A 15,847-nucleotide genomic window follows, 5' to 3' on the forward strand; every position below is an offset into this window, starting at 1 on the left:
TATGTAATAATAGGCTCTTCAATCTAGCAGAGAAAGGTATAACATGTTCCAGTGGCTAGAAACTAGACAAATTCAGATTAGAAATAAGGCATAAATTTTGTTAACAGTGAGGGTAATTAATCACTGGAACAATTTACCAAGGGTCGTGGTGGATTCACCATCACTGGCAATTTTTAAATCAAGACTGGATGTCTTTCAGAAAGATGCGCTCTAGAAATGATTTCAGGGAAGTTCTATGACCTGTGATATACGGCAGGTCAGACAAGATGATCACAATGGTCCCTCCTGGCCTGGGCATCCATGAATCTATTCGCTGAGTATGTTATCTGGCCAGCAATATTAACAGTCCAGGAATAGTGATACCAGGCCAGATTTACCTGCATTTCTCTAAAAAGGTACAAACCGTACCTCGCTGTACCAGCAAAGGATACCGGGCCCAGTAGAGTAATTCATTCCTCAAGTTGGACAGGTAAGATTTCCAATATCACCCTGCTTGGGGGTTATGCCAGGCCGATACAGACTTAAATTGCACTGAGCTCTTTACAGGAACCTAGCAATAGAGGATCCATTGAATTGACACATCCCCTGGATGCTCTAGAGAGGTCCTTTTTCTGGAGAGGGTCACGCACTTTGGGGGCTGCACTGGCTACTGGAAGGCCCCTGCTGTGGAGGAGGTTGTGAGCAGGCTGGGATACAATAATCAATGCCACTTCCTTCCTGTTGTCTTTGGCACTATGCCAGCAGAAGCCAATGCTGACCCTGAAGTGAATCTGCTCCATTATCTATAGGATGTCTGCTTCCTGTGGGATATTACCCAGGGTCTGATCTGCCATCTCAGAATTTAAGGAGGAGGTAGGATTCTGGGCTAAAGGATGCAAAGCATATCCTCTACCTGTATTTCAACTGAACGAAGGGAGCTGCTTTAGTATATTACTCTGTATCCTCTGCTGAGCCCAACATACAATGTGAAAACACATCTGCTACATAATTTATGTGCTTTAATCAGTGGGAAATTGTAAAGTTTCTGTGCTGCTACCATATCGGGCCATTACAGCATTTTATGAACCCTATTCCTTCTTTATCATGGATTTCTCTCTAGATGGAGGAATTTGAAGAACTTCCTTGCCCTGAGGAGTCCTGCCTAAAAATATTATTTTTAAAGATCCCTAGAGCTGAAAGGTGGGGAGGCAGCATTTGCTCTTTTAGAAAACAAATATAATGTAAACATGAAGCACCAACAGTAGATTTTGTGGACTGAACTTTTGGTTTTGCTAGCCTTGTTCAGAGTTCTAGTGGGAGACATTTTAACATGAAATCAATTGACTAGCAATCATTTACTAGGCTGTTCGCTCCCCAAAAAACAAACACTTGAATTAATTCAAGATGCCCCAAGATGAAACGGGGTGTAACTGGGTGAAATGTAATAGCCTGTGACAGATAGGCCAGGCTAGATGATCGAATGGTCCTTTCTAGCTTTAAACTCTATAAATCTATTCATCTAAATTAAAACCTTTTGTTCAAACTGCATATGTATTCACACATGCATTTGCCTTTAAAAGTGACAAAGCATGAAGAAATATTCAGTAACTATTATCATCCAGCTCCACAATGGTTTAGCATTACCCAATAGTGTAGTAATAGATTTCTGTATATCAATGCACCCACTGCATAGAAATGGTCCCATTTATATTTTATTTACTATTACTATTAGTGGCCAATACCTTATATATGTAATTGGTCCTCACTAGGCCTGTAACTTAGGGTTCATTCCCTTAAGACCAGTGAGGTAGGACAGTTAGAAAAACCAGTAAAACATGATCAAAATTGAATCTCCAGGGAGTGTGCCTATAGCAACCAGAAAGAGGATGTTTTGAGCCTGTTTAAGGACTATGAAAGTGTTGTGTCACTTGTGAAAGGTGACAGGTGTTGAGTAGCACAGAAACCAATCATTCCACTGCAGCAGGGTCTCAGTCATCTGCTCAAAGATATTGTGGTATTAAGAGGGAACATTATGGGGGATTGGTAGACTCAGGCTCTCTACCCATCCACTTTCACCACAAGCTCACTAGTTTGAATCCAGTCTCAGCTACTGACAGCCGTTACCATCTGTCAGTGGCATATGTGAATGAGTTTGGCGGTTCAGTCCAGATCACAAATACCACATCAGAGAATCCACCCAAAATGGAGCTTTCTTTTAAGCAAACAAATTAGTGTGAACAAAAACAGATATTTTGCAAGTTACTCACAGTAGACCCAATCATGCATTCCTTGTGAAGTCAGTAGAAATTACGGACACACGTGGAAAACAGGATTGGCTCCTATATACATGGCACATTCCCAATTCTGAAAGTATAGACCTTGACAAACATACAAAACTAGATGCATCTGCTATTGGCCCACCTGCTGCTATATGTTTTCTAAAGTACAGGAGTACTAGAAGAATGTTTATGGTGAGTACCATGCATTTCTCTCTCTTTCACATCTTTGACATAAAGAGGCAAATGTTTAAAAGTTTATAAAAATATTAACTCCATGGCTGAGTTTTTAATGAGGCCTGATCCAAAGCCAACTGAAGTTAATGAAAGTCTGGGAGAATCTTTGTACGAGCTTTAGATCAGGCCAACAGAGCATTGCCGGTCCTTCTACAGTATTTAGCCTCAAATATATTTGTGTGATTCCCTGAAAAAGGAAGGTTGTTATGAAAATCAAGACAGTCACTAAGTTAAGGCTTGGCCCATGCCCACTGACATCCATAGAAAGAGTCTTATTGCATCCCAGAACATCCATTCCAGAGAGAGAGCGCATTTGTGGCTAAGACAAAGGATGGGGAGTTGAGGGATTTAGATTCTATTCCTGTCCACGTGACAGATATGCTGTTGTGAATTTAAAGCAAGTTGGATTTAATTTAGCAATTCCTCAGTTGCCCCATCTGCAAAACAGGGATAACAACAGTTACCTACCTCAAAGGGGTTTTGCAAAGATTAATTCATTAGTGGTTTTAAATGCTTTGAAATCTTCAAATAGCAGATGCTACGGAAATGTAAAGTATGATTATTATTATTGTGATTACCATGTTTTTGCATCTGTGGTATATTTATTAAACTTGAAAATGTTCAACACATTAAAGTCCAAGTTCTGGTCTTGGTTATCCTTGTGGAAATCTTGAGTATCATCAGTGATGTCAATGGAGTTACCCCAGATTTGCACAGGGCGGAATTTGGCACTAATTTTATTTAAGCAGAAACAGGAATCTGTAACAATTTATAGAAGAGAGATATAACTTGTGATGTAAGCAACTTCTGAACACCACTTGTCGCATTTCCATTACTTCAGCTAAGCTGCCAGCAAAAGCAAAACAATATTTCATTGTTAATTAACAACAATGTAAAAGTTTGCACGATTATAATAAATGTAATTAGAAAGAACTAAATGAGGTATAATTATACAACATGGAAAGTGTGTGTGGGTGTAGTTGTATGTGTGTATGACTGAGATGCTGCCATCCCTAACTGAAGTAAATAAAGGCAAAATACTCAGCTGGTGTGAATCTGAGTAGTCCCATATATTTATACTTTTCTGCACGATGCATTTTAGTTAGTCTTTCTCCTTCTCTGGCTCCCCTCACACACATATATATGACAAAGTCCTGAAAAGTCCAAGGTTATACGTACTGCAAATAAAATGATTCACAGCTCTGAGTTTTAACATGCAATAAGACTGTCAAGTTGTTTAATAGGTGAAAAAGTTATAACTTTTCATATCTTTTTATTGGGAGATTTCCAAAGGAAAGTTAAACTTTAGAGGAAAAGGGCTTGATTCTGAACTCCTTTACACTGATAAAACTCAGCTGACTTCACTGGAGCCCTAATTTACCTGGCGTTGAGATGAACACCAGGTCCAAAATCTGATACAACCAAACAGTTATCAAGGACAAAACAAACAGAGATAACAATGGGCCAGAATAATTCCTGAATCTATGCTGACTTCTGCCAGTGTATATCCTTGTGCACTGTTAGAGGGGGCATTTGCAGCAGCAGAAAGCAGACAATTTCCCCTCTGGTATGGGTCCAGAGCCTAGAATTGGGTGGTATCAGCAAAGGAGGAAGAGAGTTACATGGTTAGGAAAGCTGTAGGATTCAATTTATTCACTTTGCACAGAGAGACTGTTCTGAAGCTTTTGGTGAAAGTCAAAGCTGCCTTTCTCTGGAAGACCCCAAGATTGAGGGTAGGAGGAAACACCAGCTGTCCTCACCTGTGGGTGAGTACAGACCGTTAAATTGCACCTCCTTGCATCAGTGGCTCAGCAGACCCACTGGTGACAGAACATAACTTTAAGATGGCCAATGCATTACAAAAATTGCCTATAAAAACAACAGAAAGATGGACAAACATAAGCAATGGACACTGAGCCTATGGTTGGCAGGAGCTGCACAAAAATAAACAGGTGCAGATCATACAGGAGAAAGGGAAACAGTTACTGCCTGTTTGAATGATATGTATATGATGTGGTTGTCTTTCAAAGTGCTGGTACAGCAGGGTTGGTGCATAGTAATGATTCAAATCTCTGGGATAATCTGAAATGGCAGTCATGCTTTTGAAAGAGCACAAAGTCCTTATCTCCCTTTTAAAGCAAAGTATCTAGTGTACAGACAGAGAGGGAGGGAATGCTGAAAGGCATTACAGTAATGCATATCAATGAATGGCTCCTCTTGGCTGTCTATCTAGAGAGGCACATTCCCTCAGGCTACACCAGTTCCAATTCCTTCAAGCAGTTTTAGTGCAGGGCAGCGAAGGGGTAATCACTCCTGCTAGCTGAAGCAGGAACAAACTTTTTTTTTTGTGTTGCTACTGCAGAATCAGCCTTGATTCCACTACACTGCTTGTCAAACTTCAGGGCTGTTTGCTAGTGCTAAGGGGAGATCACCTAGCAAAACATCTGCATACCACACATTTGCAGAGGTGCAGCAGCAGGGCTGAGTATTGATGCTTGCCTGCAATATATTTGGGTTTATTTATGTCTAGAACCATGTCCTGTCTTTTTCATGAGCACTGTAAGCCCACCGTTTGCAAGAAAAGAGGCTTTTTGTGACATTGGTAACTCTCACAAGAACTGCACTGTTGACTGAAGTTCTCACACACATAATTGGTCTATCTCATGAAAAAGACAAATTGCAAGAGTAACTCCAGCTGTTTCCATAAATTTCTGGGCTGTATCCTGAATCAAGTACTTTAAATTTTGCCATTGGTTTTGTCATTTCATTGCTCCACTAAAAGCAAAATCAGCTACATGGAAACTAAAGCAGAAAAAAGCCAACTAGGTCAGCTAAGTTCTTGGTGACTGGTAATATGGTATCTGAAAGTTGGTACACACAGCTGACAGGGACAGGCTTGAAAGGATTCAATTTACAGCTCAGGGAAAGAGCAATCAGCCTGAAAACTCTTCATCAAGAAGTTCATCAGGAGATTGGCTACACACTGCCCCCAGGAGGATTTCTACCTGGAAAATGGAGCAACATGTATTCTGAATAAATAGAATTGCTAACCTTAATGTTGTGTGGTCTTGAGTTTTCTTTTTCTCCTTCCATTTATTTAGTCATTTTTTGGGTTCTCAGTCTATTTCTTCATTTCCTCCTGTTTTTCTCCAACTGTATTTATACCATTTTCTCTTTCTCCCCTCCCTGTTTTTCCTCTTTCAATACTACTTCTCTTCCTATTCTTTTCCTCCCCACTTCACTGAAGCCCCCCGTTTTTATTTCTCTTCCCAGGAGTCCTCTGTCTTTTTCCTCCTCTGAGTCCCCATGAATCTCAATCCTTATTTCCTCTCTTTTTTCTTCCCTCCTTTCTCTCATCTGTCTTCTTACCCCTCTTCTCTCCCAGTCCCTTTCTCTTCCTTTCCTTCAAGTGACTTTCTCCTAGTGCCACATAGGCATTGGGAAAAAATACAGACAATTTCCCCTTCTTTGTCCTTTCCTACAATGACTGAGTTGCTCCATCTAGTCTTCTTTCTCCCTCTACAGACACTTCCCCCTTCCCTGCCCCTCATTCTCTTTTTCCACATCTTCCCCCTCCACCCTCACTCGGCTTCCTTCCTGTGCTCCAGCACCTGGCTCACACATCCCCTTTCCTCTGATGCCTACTGTATCCCAGACCATGGCTCTTCATGCCTAGCTCTCCCACATGCTACAGTCCAGGATCATTTCACCTGGAGCATAATAACCTCTTCAGGTTTCTCTGGTTGCCTTCCTCTGCAAATGCTGCCTCACTGTAGACCAGAACACCCAGAGCATAGCCTCTGCATGACTGTAGATTCCCCTCTCCCTGACTGCAAATGGGCTCTTGAAACCTCTCTGCACTCCTGCTAACCACAGAGCCAATGTGCTTATTGTTTCAGGCCAATAGAGCATACCAGCTATCTCAGCTCAACGGAACCCTTACAAAGCTGAGCTTGAACCACCTCCAATGCTTCTGTTCCATCCAGCGCCAGTGTTGACAGACCCAAACCAATTATCAACTAAGTGGAAGGGCCAGTGGTTAGGGTGTGAACCTGAGACTTGAAAAGCCCAGGTTTACGTCCTGGCTCTGCTGTTGACTTCCTGTGTGACCTTGGGTAAGTAAGTCCCTGTGTCACTGTGCCTCATTCCCCAGTCTGTCGAATGGGAGAAGAACAGGGCCCTGCCTCGCAGGGTGCTGTGTGCCCTCTGGACAGTCAGTCAGTGTGATGCTGGTGGTGTGTCTGAGAGGGGAGTCGTTGATCAATGCACGTTAGGGACTTGGGGTCAGTTTTAGCGCTCCGTGCCAGTGCATTCCAAGGCAGACTCGGCTTCCTGCTCTCCATGGCTTCAGAAGAAGGGGGCAGAGCAGTGCTGGAGGAGGACATGGCCCAGCAGTTGGCGCATCCGAGGGAAACACACGTCTTCCTCAAAGCAACGCAACGCAGTGCAAAACAAACCAACCCACCCCGCGAAGCAGAGAGGAGCGGCCCGGTGCAGGAAGCCGATGGGGGCAACGAGCGTTTCTACCTGTTCTTGGAAGGCGGCATCTCCTCTCCAGAGCACCATCCTTTTCCAAACCAGCCCTCCCGGCCACGACCGGCCCTCGCCCTGCCTCTTCCCCGGGAAAACTTAGCGCGAACTTGTCCTGGGGTCAGGCCCCCACTCCCCGGGGGAAGGGGAGTTTCCTTCCCGCACTAGGGAGGCAGGGTGGGAGGTGACTTTCAGCGCAGACCGGACGGCGACGTCTGCATTGGCGAAATCCTCCTTTCATGGCAGTCGGCGAGTCCGGTCAGGACAGGTACCCCCCGCCCGCCCGGTGCGGGGAGCAGCCAGCCCCCTCCCGGTCCTCGCCCTGCTGCAGGGCGCCCCGGGGCAGCAGCAGCAGCAGCAGCACGCGCCGCCGGGCTGCCACGGGAGCCACCCCGCGCGCGCGCGCCCCCACCCCAGGGGCACCCACGGCGGCGGCTCGCTTCTGGCCAGGAGCGCAGAGCTGGTGCCGCGCGGCGCGTCCGGCTCAGCAGCGGGCCGGACACTATCCGCACACACAGCCCCCTCCCGCAACCCGCGGGGCGGCTGCTGCGTGTGTGTGTGTGTGTGTGTGTGAGCGCTCGCCCCACCCAGCCACCCCCGCGCCGGGGCACGGCTTTACCTTCCACTTTGGTGAGGGTCAGGACCGGGCTGTTGCACGCGCTGAGCGGGGCGACCCTGGCAGAGTGTTTCTTCATGATGAGCCCTGCTGCCCGCCGGCTGCTGCTCGCCTACATCGTGCGGCCGGCCGCGGCAGAGCCCTCCGCTCGCTCCCCCCCTGCAGCAGCCGCCGCCGCCGCCGCCGGCCTCTCGAGCACAGCCAGCGCCGCAGCGGCTCGCCCCTGCCTGCCTTCCCTTCCTCCCTCCGCGCTCGCCTGCCCCGACTTTGAGGCTGGCTGCAAACAAAACGTCACAGGGCGGCACATGCTCCCCCTTCCCCGCCCCCTCCCGCTAGCCCTCGCTCGCTCGCTCACCGTTCAGTTCCGCCAGGGAGCGGGGCCGGCTGCAGGACCCGCCGCAAGTGCAGCACGCCCGGAGCGCGCCCAGCTGCGGTGCGGTGGGTGGGTCAGCGCAGACAGATCTTGACTGGCTGAGTGAGTGAGTGAGTGAGGAGCCGGGCTAGCGGGCTACCTTGGGTCACTTCGTGTGGCTTTCACTCGTCCCCCCCCCAGCGCCACTGCAGCCTTTCCAGCGAAGAGCACGTGAGTCGGTCACCTTTGGGGGGCGGGAAGGAGAGGCTCTAGTCCCCCCCCCCCGACTTTGTTACAGCTGGTGCAGCGTGCAGGACCAATCCATGCAGGAGAGGCGCGCGCGCACAAAACGCCCTGTCTGCAGCCTCTGCCCGCCGTCCCACTTGCACCTGTTAACGCTTTTGCTCTTCAGTGGCTATAGAGCAGTGGTTCTCAGCTAGGGGTAAATATGGGAGGGGGGACGCAGAGGTCTTCCAGGGGGTACAGCACCTCATCTAGCTATTTGCCTAGTTTTACAACAGGCTAGCTATGTAAAAAGCACTAGCAAGTCAGTACAAACTAAAATTTCATACAGACGACTTGTTTATGCTGCCCTATCTACTATCCACTGAAACATAAACATGCTATTTATGTTCCAACTGCAGTATTATGCTGCAAATGAGAAAGGAAGCCATTTTTCAGTAACATTGCGCTGTGACGCTTTTGAATTTTTATGTCTGATTTTGTAAGCAGGTGGTTTTTAAGTGAGGTGTAACTTGGGGGTACACATGACAATGCAGAGTCCTGACAGGGATACAGTAAGTCTGGAAAGATTGAGAACCACTGCTGCAGTAGAGCACCGGGGAATGTGGCAGAAAGCCACCGCTCCAGAGACTGACACAATGACAGTTGTATGGACAGTGGCCCTTGCAAACTTCCCTTGCCGACCTCTGTCAGGGTCTCAGCACCCACCTGGGAGAGCGCCTCCCTGACATTCCAGTGCCTGGCACCCCTGCAGTTGCTGCCAGCCCTGCTAGTGCCAATTGTGTGGAGGCTATTTTTTTTAAGAAGATATACAATTAGAATAACTGCATATTTGATTAAAAGTCCCAGAGGGGTAATTGTGTTAGTCTGTATACTATGAGAGTCCTATAGCACCTTAAAGACTAACAAATTCCTACGGGCATAAGCTTTCGGGGGCTGCAACCCACTTTGTCATGAAAGCTTATGTTAGTGGAATTTGTTAGTCTTTAAGATGCCACAGGACTCTTGTTGTTTTTGCATATTTGATGCCAACCCGCAGGCTTCAGGGGGATCGTGTCAGATTTGGGCTCATTTCCAAACCAGTCTTGGGGGAAACTATTGTAGGGCTCTCATTGGGGGGCGGGGGGGGGGGGGGGCAGCATCTAGGTGGTATTATGCTTCCTGGAACAGAAATTCATTTTCCCTCCCCTCCCCACTCAGATTTTCCAGCCCATCCTTTTCAGTGCCTAAGGGGAAAGTAGATGAAGTCACCTGCTGCCTGGGAGGAAGTGGGACAGTATAAACCCTGTAGAGACCTGTGTGTTCCACAACTGAATAGTCATGGAGAACAAATTACCTTCATTCCTAGAGGTGGAGCCTCCTAGTCAGAATAGAGGCATATTGGCAGGGCAGTGTGGGGAAGCTTGCACTGCCTGTGCTGTATCACATAGCTAGAGGACTTCAGGCTCCTGGGATGTCAAGCCAGTACCTTTCATAGGAATCTCCCTGCTAGATCAAACCAATGGTTTGCTGAGTCCAACACCCTCTGCCTGACAGTGATCAACCCTGGATGCTTCAGAAGAAAGTGTAAAACTGAGAAATGAAGTCCATAATACTGAGATAGATAAAATTGATAGATAACTTTGCAAAAACATGCTCAGGCAGCTGGTGACTGGATTTTGCCTTGGAGCATGAGAGCTGATATCCCTTATATATGTTTGTTCTTTGTACTGTGCCTAGCACAATGGGGTTCTTGTTCAGGACTGGGGCTCGTAGGTGCTACGGTAATACTGACAAATAAACAATAGCGTATATACATATAAATATCTAGTCTTTTTTGATCTTACTAAACTCTTGGCCTCAGTGGTATCTGGTGGTAGTGAGTTCCAGAGGTTAATTATGGATTGTGTAAAAAAATATTTTTATCAGGTTTTAATCTGTTGCTTTTCAAAATCATTGGCCGTTCACTTGTTCTATGAGAGAGTAAGTAGGGGCACCTTATTTACCTTCTCTAAACCATTAATCATTTTATTTATCCATATTATTCCCATCTTATCTCCTCTCTAAACGAAATAGGCCTAATATTTTTACTCTCTGCTCCTGTGAAAGAGTTCCCCTTATCTCCAATAACTTTGATTGGTTTGCTCTGCACCCTCCTACTCCCACTATATCCTTTCTGAGATGGTGTGACCAGACTTAAGACTATTCAAGATGAAGATGCACAACTGATTTATATAATGGCATTCATGGATGTGAAAATATGTCATGTACATGAAATCTAGCTATTGGAGAGGAGAGGGAGGGGCAGGGCTGGGAGTGCCTTAGCCAGAGGCTTCTACTGTGCCCCGGGCTCCAGTTGCTAGCCCTGGTAGGGCTAGGGAGGGACAGGACTTACTCTTCCCCTTCACAGCCGCTCTCAGGGGAAGATCAGATCAGGTACCTCCCCCAGCTGCAGGAAGCTCCACAGCTAGGCAGTAGCCCCATAGCTTCCTGCAGCCCAGAGGTGGAGGCGGGTGTGATCTCCCCTGTGCTGCTGGGAGGTACCCCGAAGTTGATCTGATCTCCCCCACCCCCCCAAGAGCAGCCATGCAGGGAAAGAGCAAGTCCTGTTCCTCTCCAGTCCAGCTGGGAGTCTGGCTTGGGGCTTCTGCCAAGATTCGGGGCTCCTGCCAGGGCACCCACTGAAGCTTGGGGCTCCCACCGTGTCTTCTGCTGGGACGCCCGGGCTTGGGGCTCCCACCCCTTCTGCCACAGCATTCAGGCTCAGGGCACCCCCAGGGGCTTGGATGCCCGCCAGGGCTCTGGGCACCCATTTTTCCCAGGGGGCCCCCAGACATGGGCCCCATGGACCCATGCATTAATCTGCCATTGGCCAGGGCTAGGAACCCCTGGCTGGGACACTCCTAGCAGCACGAGGGAGATCAGGCTCACCTCCCCTTCCAGGAGCCTCCTCCAGCTGTGGGAAGCTCAGTGGTTACTGCCCAGCTCTGAAGGCAGAATAAGAAGGGAGGGCAGCAATCCCATGACACGCCCCCCCAACAGCTTTGCGACCCGTCTTCCCCATAACTCCCTTTTGGGTTGGGACCCCCCTGGTTACAACACATGACATTTTAGATGTAAACAACTGAAAATGTGAAACTGACTAATTTCAAATCCTATGGCCCTGAAATTGACCAGAAATGGACCATGAAGTTGGAAGGGCCCTAATTATAACACCTGAAAGAGCATTCACTCTCTCTTTCTTTATATAGACTAATAACTCATCTGCTTTTTTTTAAACACAGCTGTGTATTAAACTGAGCACTAACTTCACCACACACACAAAATTAAAGGGAAAAAATAGATGAGGACTGAATTGTATGTCCCTCATATGCTGTAACCTTTTCCAGTATTTTTCCAAAAAAGTTGTTTAGATACATACCAACATATGGCAGATTTACCCCACAGTGTGCATGTGAAAGTCCCACTGGTATCAAAAGGACTTTATATGAGTAGGACAGGCTCTAATTGGTGAATAGGGATCAAAAGTAGGTTCTTTCATATAAGTCTGTATAACTACTGTCGAAGGGCCAGATTCTGCCTGGTGGTGAACATGTCCTGGGAAGTGCTGAATACCCTTTATTCCCCCTTACTTCACTGGGAACTGAGGGCACTTAGGCACCTACCTTTGAAGATAAGGTCCTAAATATCTTTGAGGATCTGGTCCTTGCACCATCTAGGATCAGGTTCAAAGGGTGTAATTATGTGAGAAGTGCCTGTAACTGGAGTTGCTGGTATTCAGCACCTCTCAAGATTTGGGCAAAATAAAATTACTGTACATTGCAAATAGAATCAGGCAGCTAGCGATATTCCATAAACATCCCAGAGTATAGTCTGTAGCCTTTTACAGGAACGTGCGGTGAATTCTTTAACAAATGATAGAAAAATACCCCATATTCCTGCAGATAAATCAAATACGACATGTTCTTTTACATTCAGAGGTCAATTGCCTCTGCAGGCCACATGCAGAGAATTATTTTGGAAAGATCTCATCGGATGGTTTGTAGATTAATGAAGCAAAAGGATTGGTTCATACGTCCTATGCCTCTGCAGCAAGGGTCTTTGGGATAAGCTTTATCAAAGAAAATGTTAGACTCCTTTTCAAAATGATTGTCCGGGAGAGCACTGGCATAGTGATCTCTAAGACAGAACAATCTAACATAGTCCAAATAAAAAAGCTTTGCTTTCATGGTTATTTTTATAGTTACTGTTTGGATCAGACAACACTTTCCATTAAGTTTCCTGTGATTTTATAGCTCACAGACACATAGAGCTGTTTTAAAGTATGTTGAGAACCATGGGTCCATTTTCTACTGCTGGGCAGGTTTATCCTGGAACCTGAAAGAAATTGCATCAAAAGAAGCAAATCTAACCTTGCCTGGTGCTTTCAATAGGAATATTTTGCTCTTTTACAGTGAATTTATCTGAGGATCTCAAGGCACTTTACAAAACATGAATTCATTTTCACAACACCACTGCAAGTATCAGTACTGATATTGATCAGTATCAATATCCATATCCCCATTTTACAGTTGGGCAAACAGAGGCACAGAAAAGCAGCTCAGCAACTTGCTCACGGTCAGATAACCAGCCACTAACAGTCCAGAATAGAATACAGACATCCTGGGCCTGGATTTCCCATTGCCTTTCCCCTGCTATAATCATTTAAACCTATGAAAAGTGGATGTAAAATTACCAGATTAGAATATTAGCATTTCACACCCACCTTGCACTTACTTTTCGCACAGGTTAATGACTATGAAAGATGCAAGGCAGAAGAATCAGACTCCCTGACTACTAGTCCCTTTTTAACCTGAGTTCAGTTAGAAGGCTGTTTATTCAAAGGTTTCCAGAAGTGCTGGGCACTTAGACATTTTGCTTAGCAGTAAATTTCAGCTCTATTATGTCTTAGAGCTGGTGGAAGACAGTCAAACACTCTAGTCACCTGTGTTTCACTTAACAACCTCTATAAGGAGTTCTGAAGTTTGTAGGATGTACTGTTTATGTTTCAGGCTTATATTGTTATTTCTGGGCCCTAGGACATCAAGCCTCAGAGATCCATATCTCAGCAACCTTACCTCCAGTGGACATCTAGACTCTTGCTGCCTCTACTCAGTCAATACATCTGAGAATTAGCATTACTAAGGAGCATGTAGACACTCTGGACTAGATTTTTAAAGATATATAAGTGCCTAAAGGTACAGACAGGTGCTAGTGCCATTTACAAAGCAGGTGCCTACTTGTATCTTTAGCCACCTAAATACTTTAAAAAAATGTGTCAGTCCTCCTTTCCTGATCCCACTTGTTTAGTTGCAGCATTTATCATTATGCTCTATATTGTGTTCAATTTAATGCCTCAAGGGGAGATTTTTTTAAAGGCACACAGTGCAGTTAGTATGGGCACCCAACTCCCAGTGACTTTCAAGGGGGAGCTGGACTCCAAACTGCCCATTATGATTTTGAAAATCTCCCATTCAATGGACATGTGAAATAAATGTGCCCAAATTATAGTTAATAAAGTTTGAAATCTCTGGCTCTAATTACTATTACACATCAGTTTTACACTGTCCCTCTCCATTGACTTCAGTTGTGTTACTCCTCATTTACACATACACTTATAATCCAAGATCCACAACAGGCCCCCTAACACGCGCATGTAAAAATTTAACTATACATGGTAGTATCAAAGCTTTGCATGTGTTTAATAAAGAACATTGAGTCTGATGTGTGTATTCCAAATGTTCTAGAAACAAGAACTGTATTTCATAGCATATGTGCTACTTACCCCACTCAGTTTAACTGTCATTCTTTGCTGGGTTATGTCTCATTTAGATTGTGACCTGCTCAAGGCAAGGACCTGTTAAGCAGCATGCATACGTATATCTTATAGAAATAGTAAATATGGATAATAAAGAGCTGATATACTTGTGCTAAAATTTCAAGTCAAGTTTTGTAAAGTTTGTTTTATACATGATTTCAGTAGAAGAGGCTGCAGAAGAGACATGTACAAGTGTTTGGAATGGGGAGAAGCTCATGAGATTAGAGAAATGGCCCCGGAAGCCCAAGAATCAGAGGAACCATAGGTTAGTAGTTAAACTGAGGAGCAAGGATGCTTCCTGTGGAAAAAAGCAGAGCTGAAGAGAAGACAGAAGGGCTACAGAAGCTATGACTAACCCAGCCAAGCACCTGCGAGAGGATTAAGGGGCAAATTCTGGGAAGCTGTGTCTGTCTGCTTTGCCAATGTCATTTATTTTTGTCAATTTTTAAATTAGGAGGTTAGGGGACTGGTTTATATGCAAATCTGTATAGCAGGGGCCTAATTCTTCATCTCATTTCACCAGCTTCTCTCCACTGAAGTCCAAGGAGTTTCAGTGGAATAAAAAAGTGTAACAGAGTGGAGAATCAAGACCCAGTTTTTTGCTTGCTATAACCTTTTGACTTTCAAACAATAAACCAATTTGATTAAACCAACATGAAAAATGTGCACAATGGGTACTTTTCCAGTTCAGATGTGCATTTTTGGTACATTAATTGATAAGATATTTACTACTTTAAGTGCTTGCCTCACTCCTGAAGGCAGTAGTGTTATGTTTTCCATTTCTAAAGGAAATAGAATGTTGACTTTTACTTGTGTAACCAATTTTGTAATAGGCTACCTCTCATGCCAAAAAGAATTAATCTTCGGGCAGCCAAGAACAGCCATGAATATTAAAAGTATTTTTCTGTCCACAAATTGGCCATGAACAGATCAGTTTCCTCAATTTTATTTGAAGTTATGCGCTCAATAATCTCTTCAGATAATTCTCAGTCTGTAGCTTGTTTGTAAGCAGATGGTTGTATTTAAAATTTGAGCTTTTTTTGTGTGGGGGGTTACCTGGTATGTTTTTATTTCTAACTAGATACACCTACCCGTTAGAAGCAGGTTTCCTGTGCAAATACTGGTAATTTCGAATATGAAGTTTGTTCTGCAAATATGCTGCAAAATTCACTCAAAAATTTGCGGTGTTGGTGAACACTTACTAGTAAATATAGTTTGTGTCTTTCATAGTCACAGGAATCTAACAGAAAAGAAGCACGAGTCCAGTAAATGCAAATTCAGTAAGATGATTTAGATTCAAGTCAGTTTTGGTTTTATTTTGCAATAATTGCCTCACTGTAATGACAATGTCTTTCTGATCTTTGCCTTCCCAACATCCATCAAGCATTTTGCGAGTTAGGTGTCTTGACATTTCACTGGTGTTCATGGAGCTGGATATCAGATGAAAAAAGAAGTCATGGCAGCTGGATGAAATCCGGGTCCAGTTGTTTGCCAGCCTATATGAACTTGGAAGAGTTTGATTAATAATTCCTGTCCCGTGTTTTTCAGACTCTCTCACCAATGAAATGGTATAACCCAGTTTAAGGTGTTAATAAAAAACAGAGGCTATATGTATGACCTATTACCTACAGTTCTTAGACATGGATATAAAAGCCTGGTGGGAAAAGCTTGCTTGTGGGTTTTTTTTCAATTAACTTTAATGCTTATTGCTTTTGTGAGCAGTAAAGAGAAACTAGGGTGGTGCACTTCCTTTCAATCTTTCATAAACTCATAACTTT

At 44.8% G+C, this 15,847-nt stretch overlaps 1 protein-coding gene across 3 annotated transcripts in view; it reads right to left on the reverse strand.

Annotated features, from left to right (window-relative positions):
* SLC35F3 (solute carrier family 35 member F3) overlaps nt 1–15,847 on the reverse strand; it is a 218,042-nt gene that overhangs the window by 77,464 nt on the left and 124,731 nt on the right. Inside the window, exon 1 of one of the 3 annotated variants that reach the window (XM_067535831.1) lies at nt 7,994–8,183. The exons of 1 other annotated variant lie outside the window; for it this stretch is intronic. Coding sequence is in view for 1 of the 2 variants with exons in the window: in XM_067535830.1 (XP_067391931.1) it covers nt 7,642–7,717 (76 nt within the window). In the remaining variant the exon portion in view is untranslated. One more of the 3 variants, XM_067535830.1, reaches the window with a different exon arrangement.

This window comes from Emydura macquarii, unplaced genomic scaffold (genome assembly GCF_026122565.2).
Source record: "Emydura macquarii macquarii isolate MOO-44397 ecotype Brisbane River unplaced genomic scaffold, CSIRO-AGI_Emac_v2 contig_3517, whole genome shotgun sequence".
Lineage (NCBI taxonomy): Eukaryota > Metazoa > Chordata > Testudines > Chelidae > Emydura > Emydura macquarii.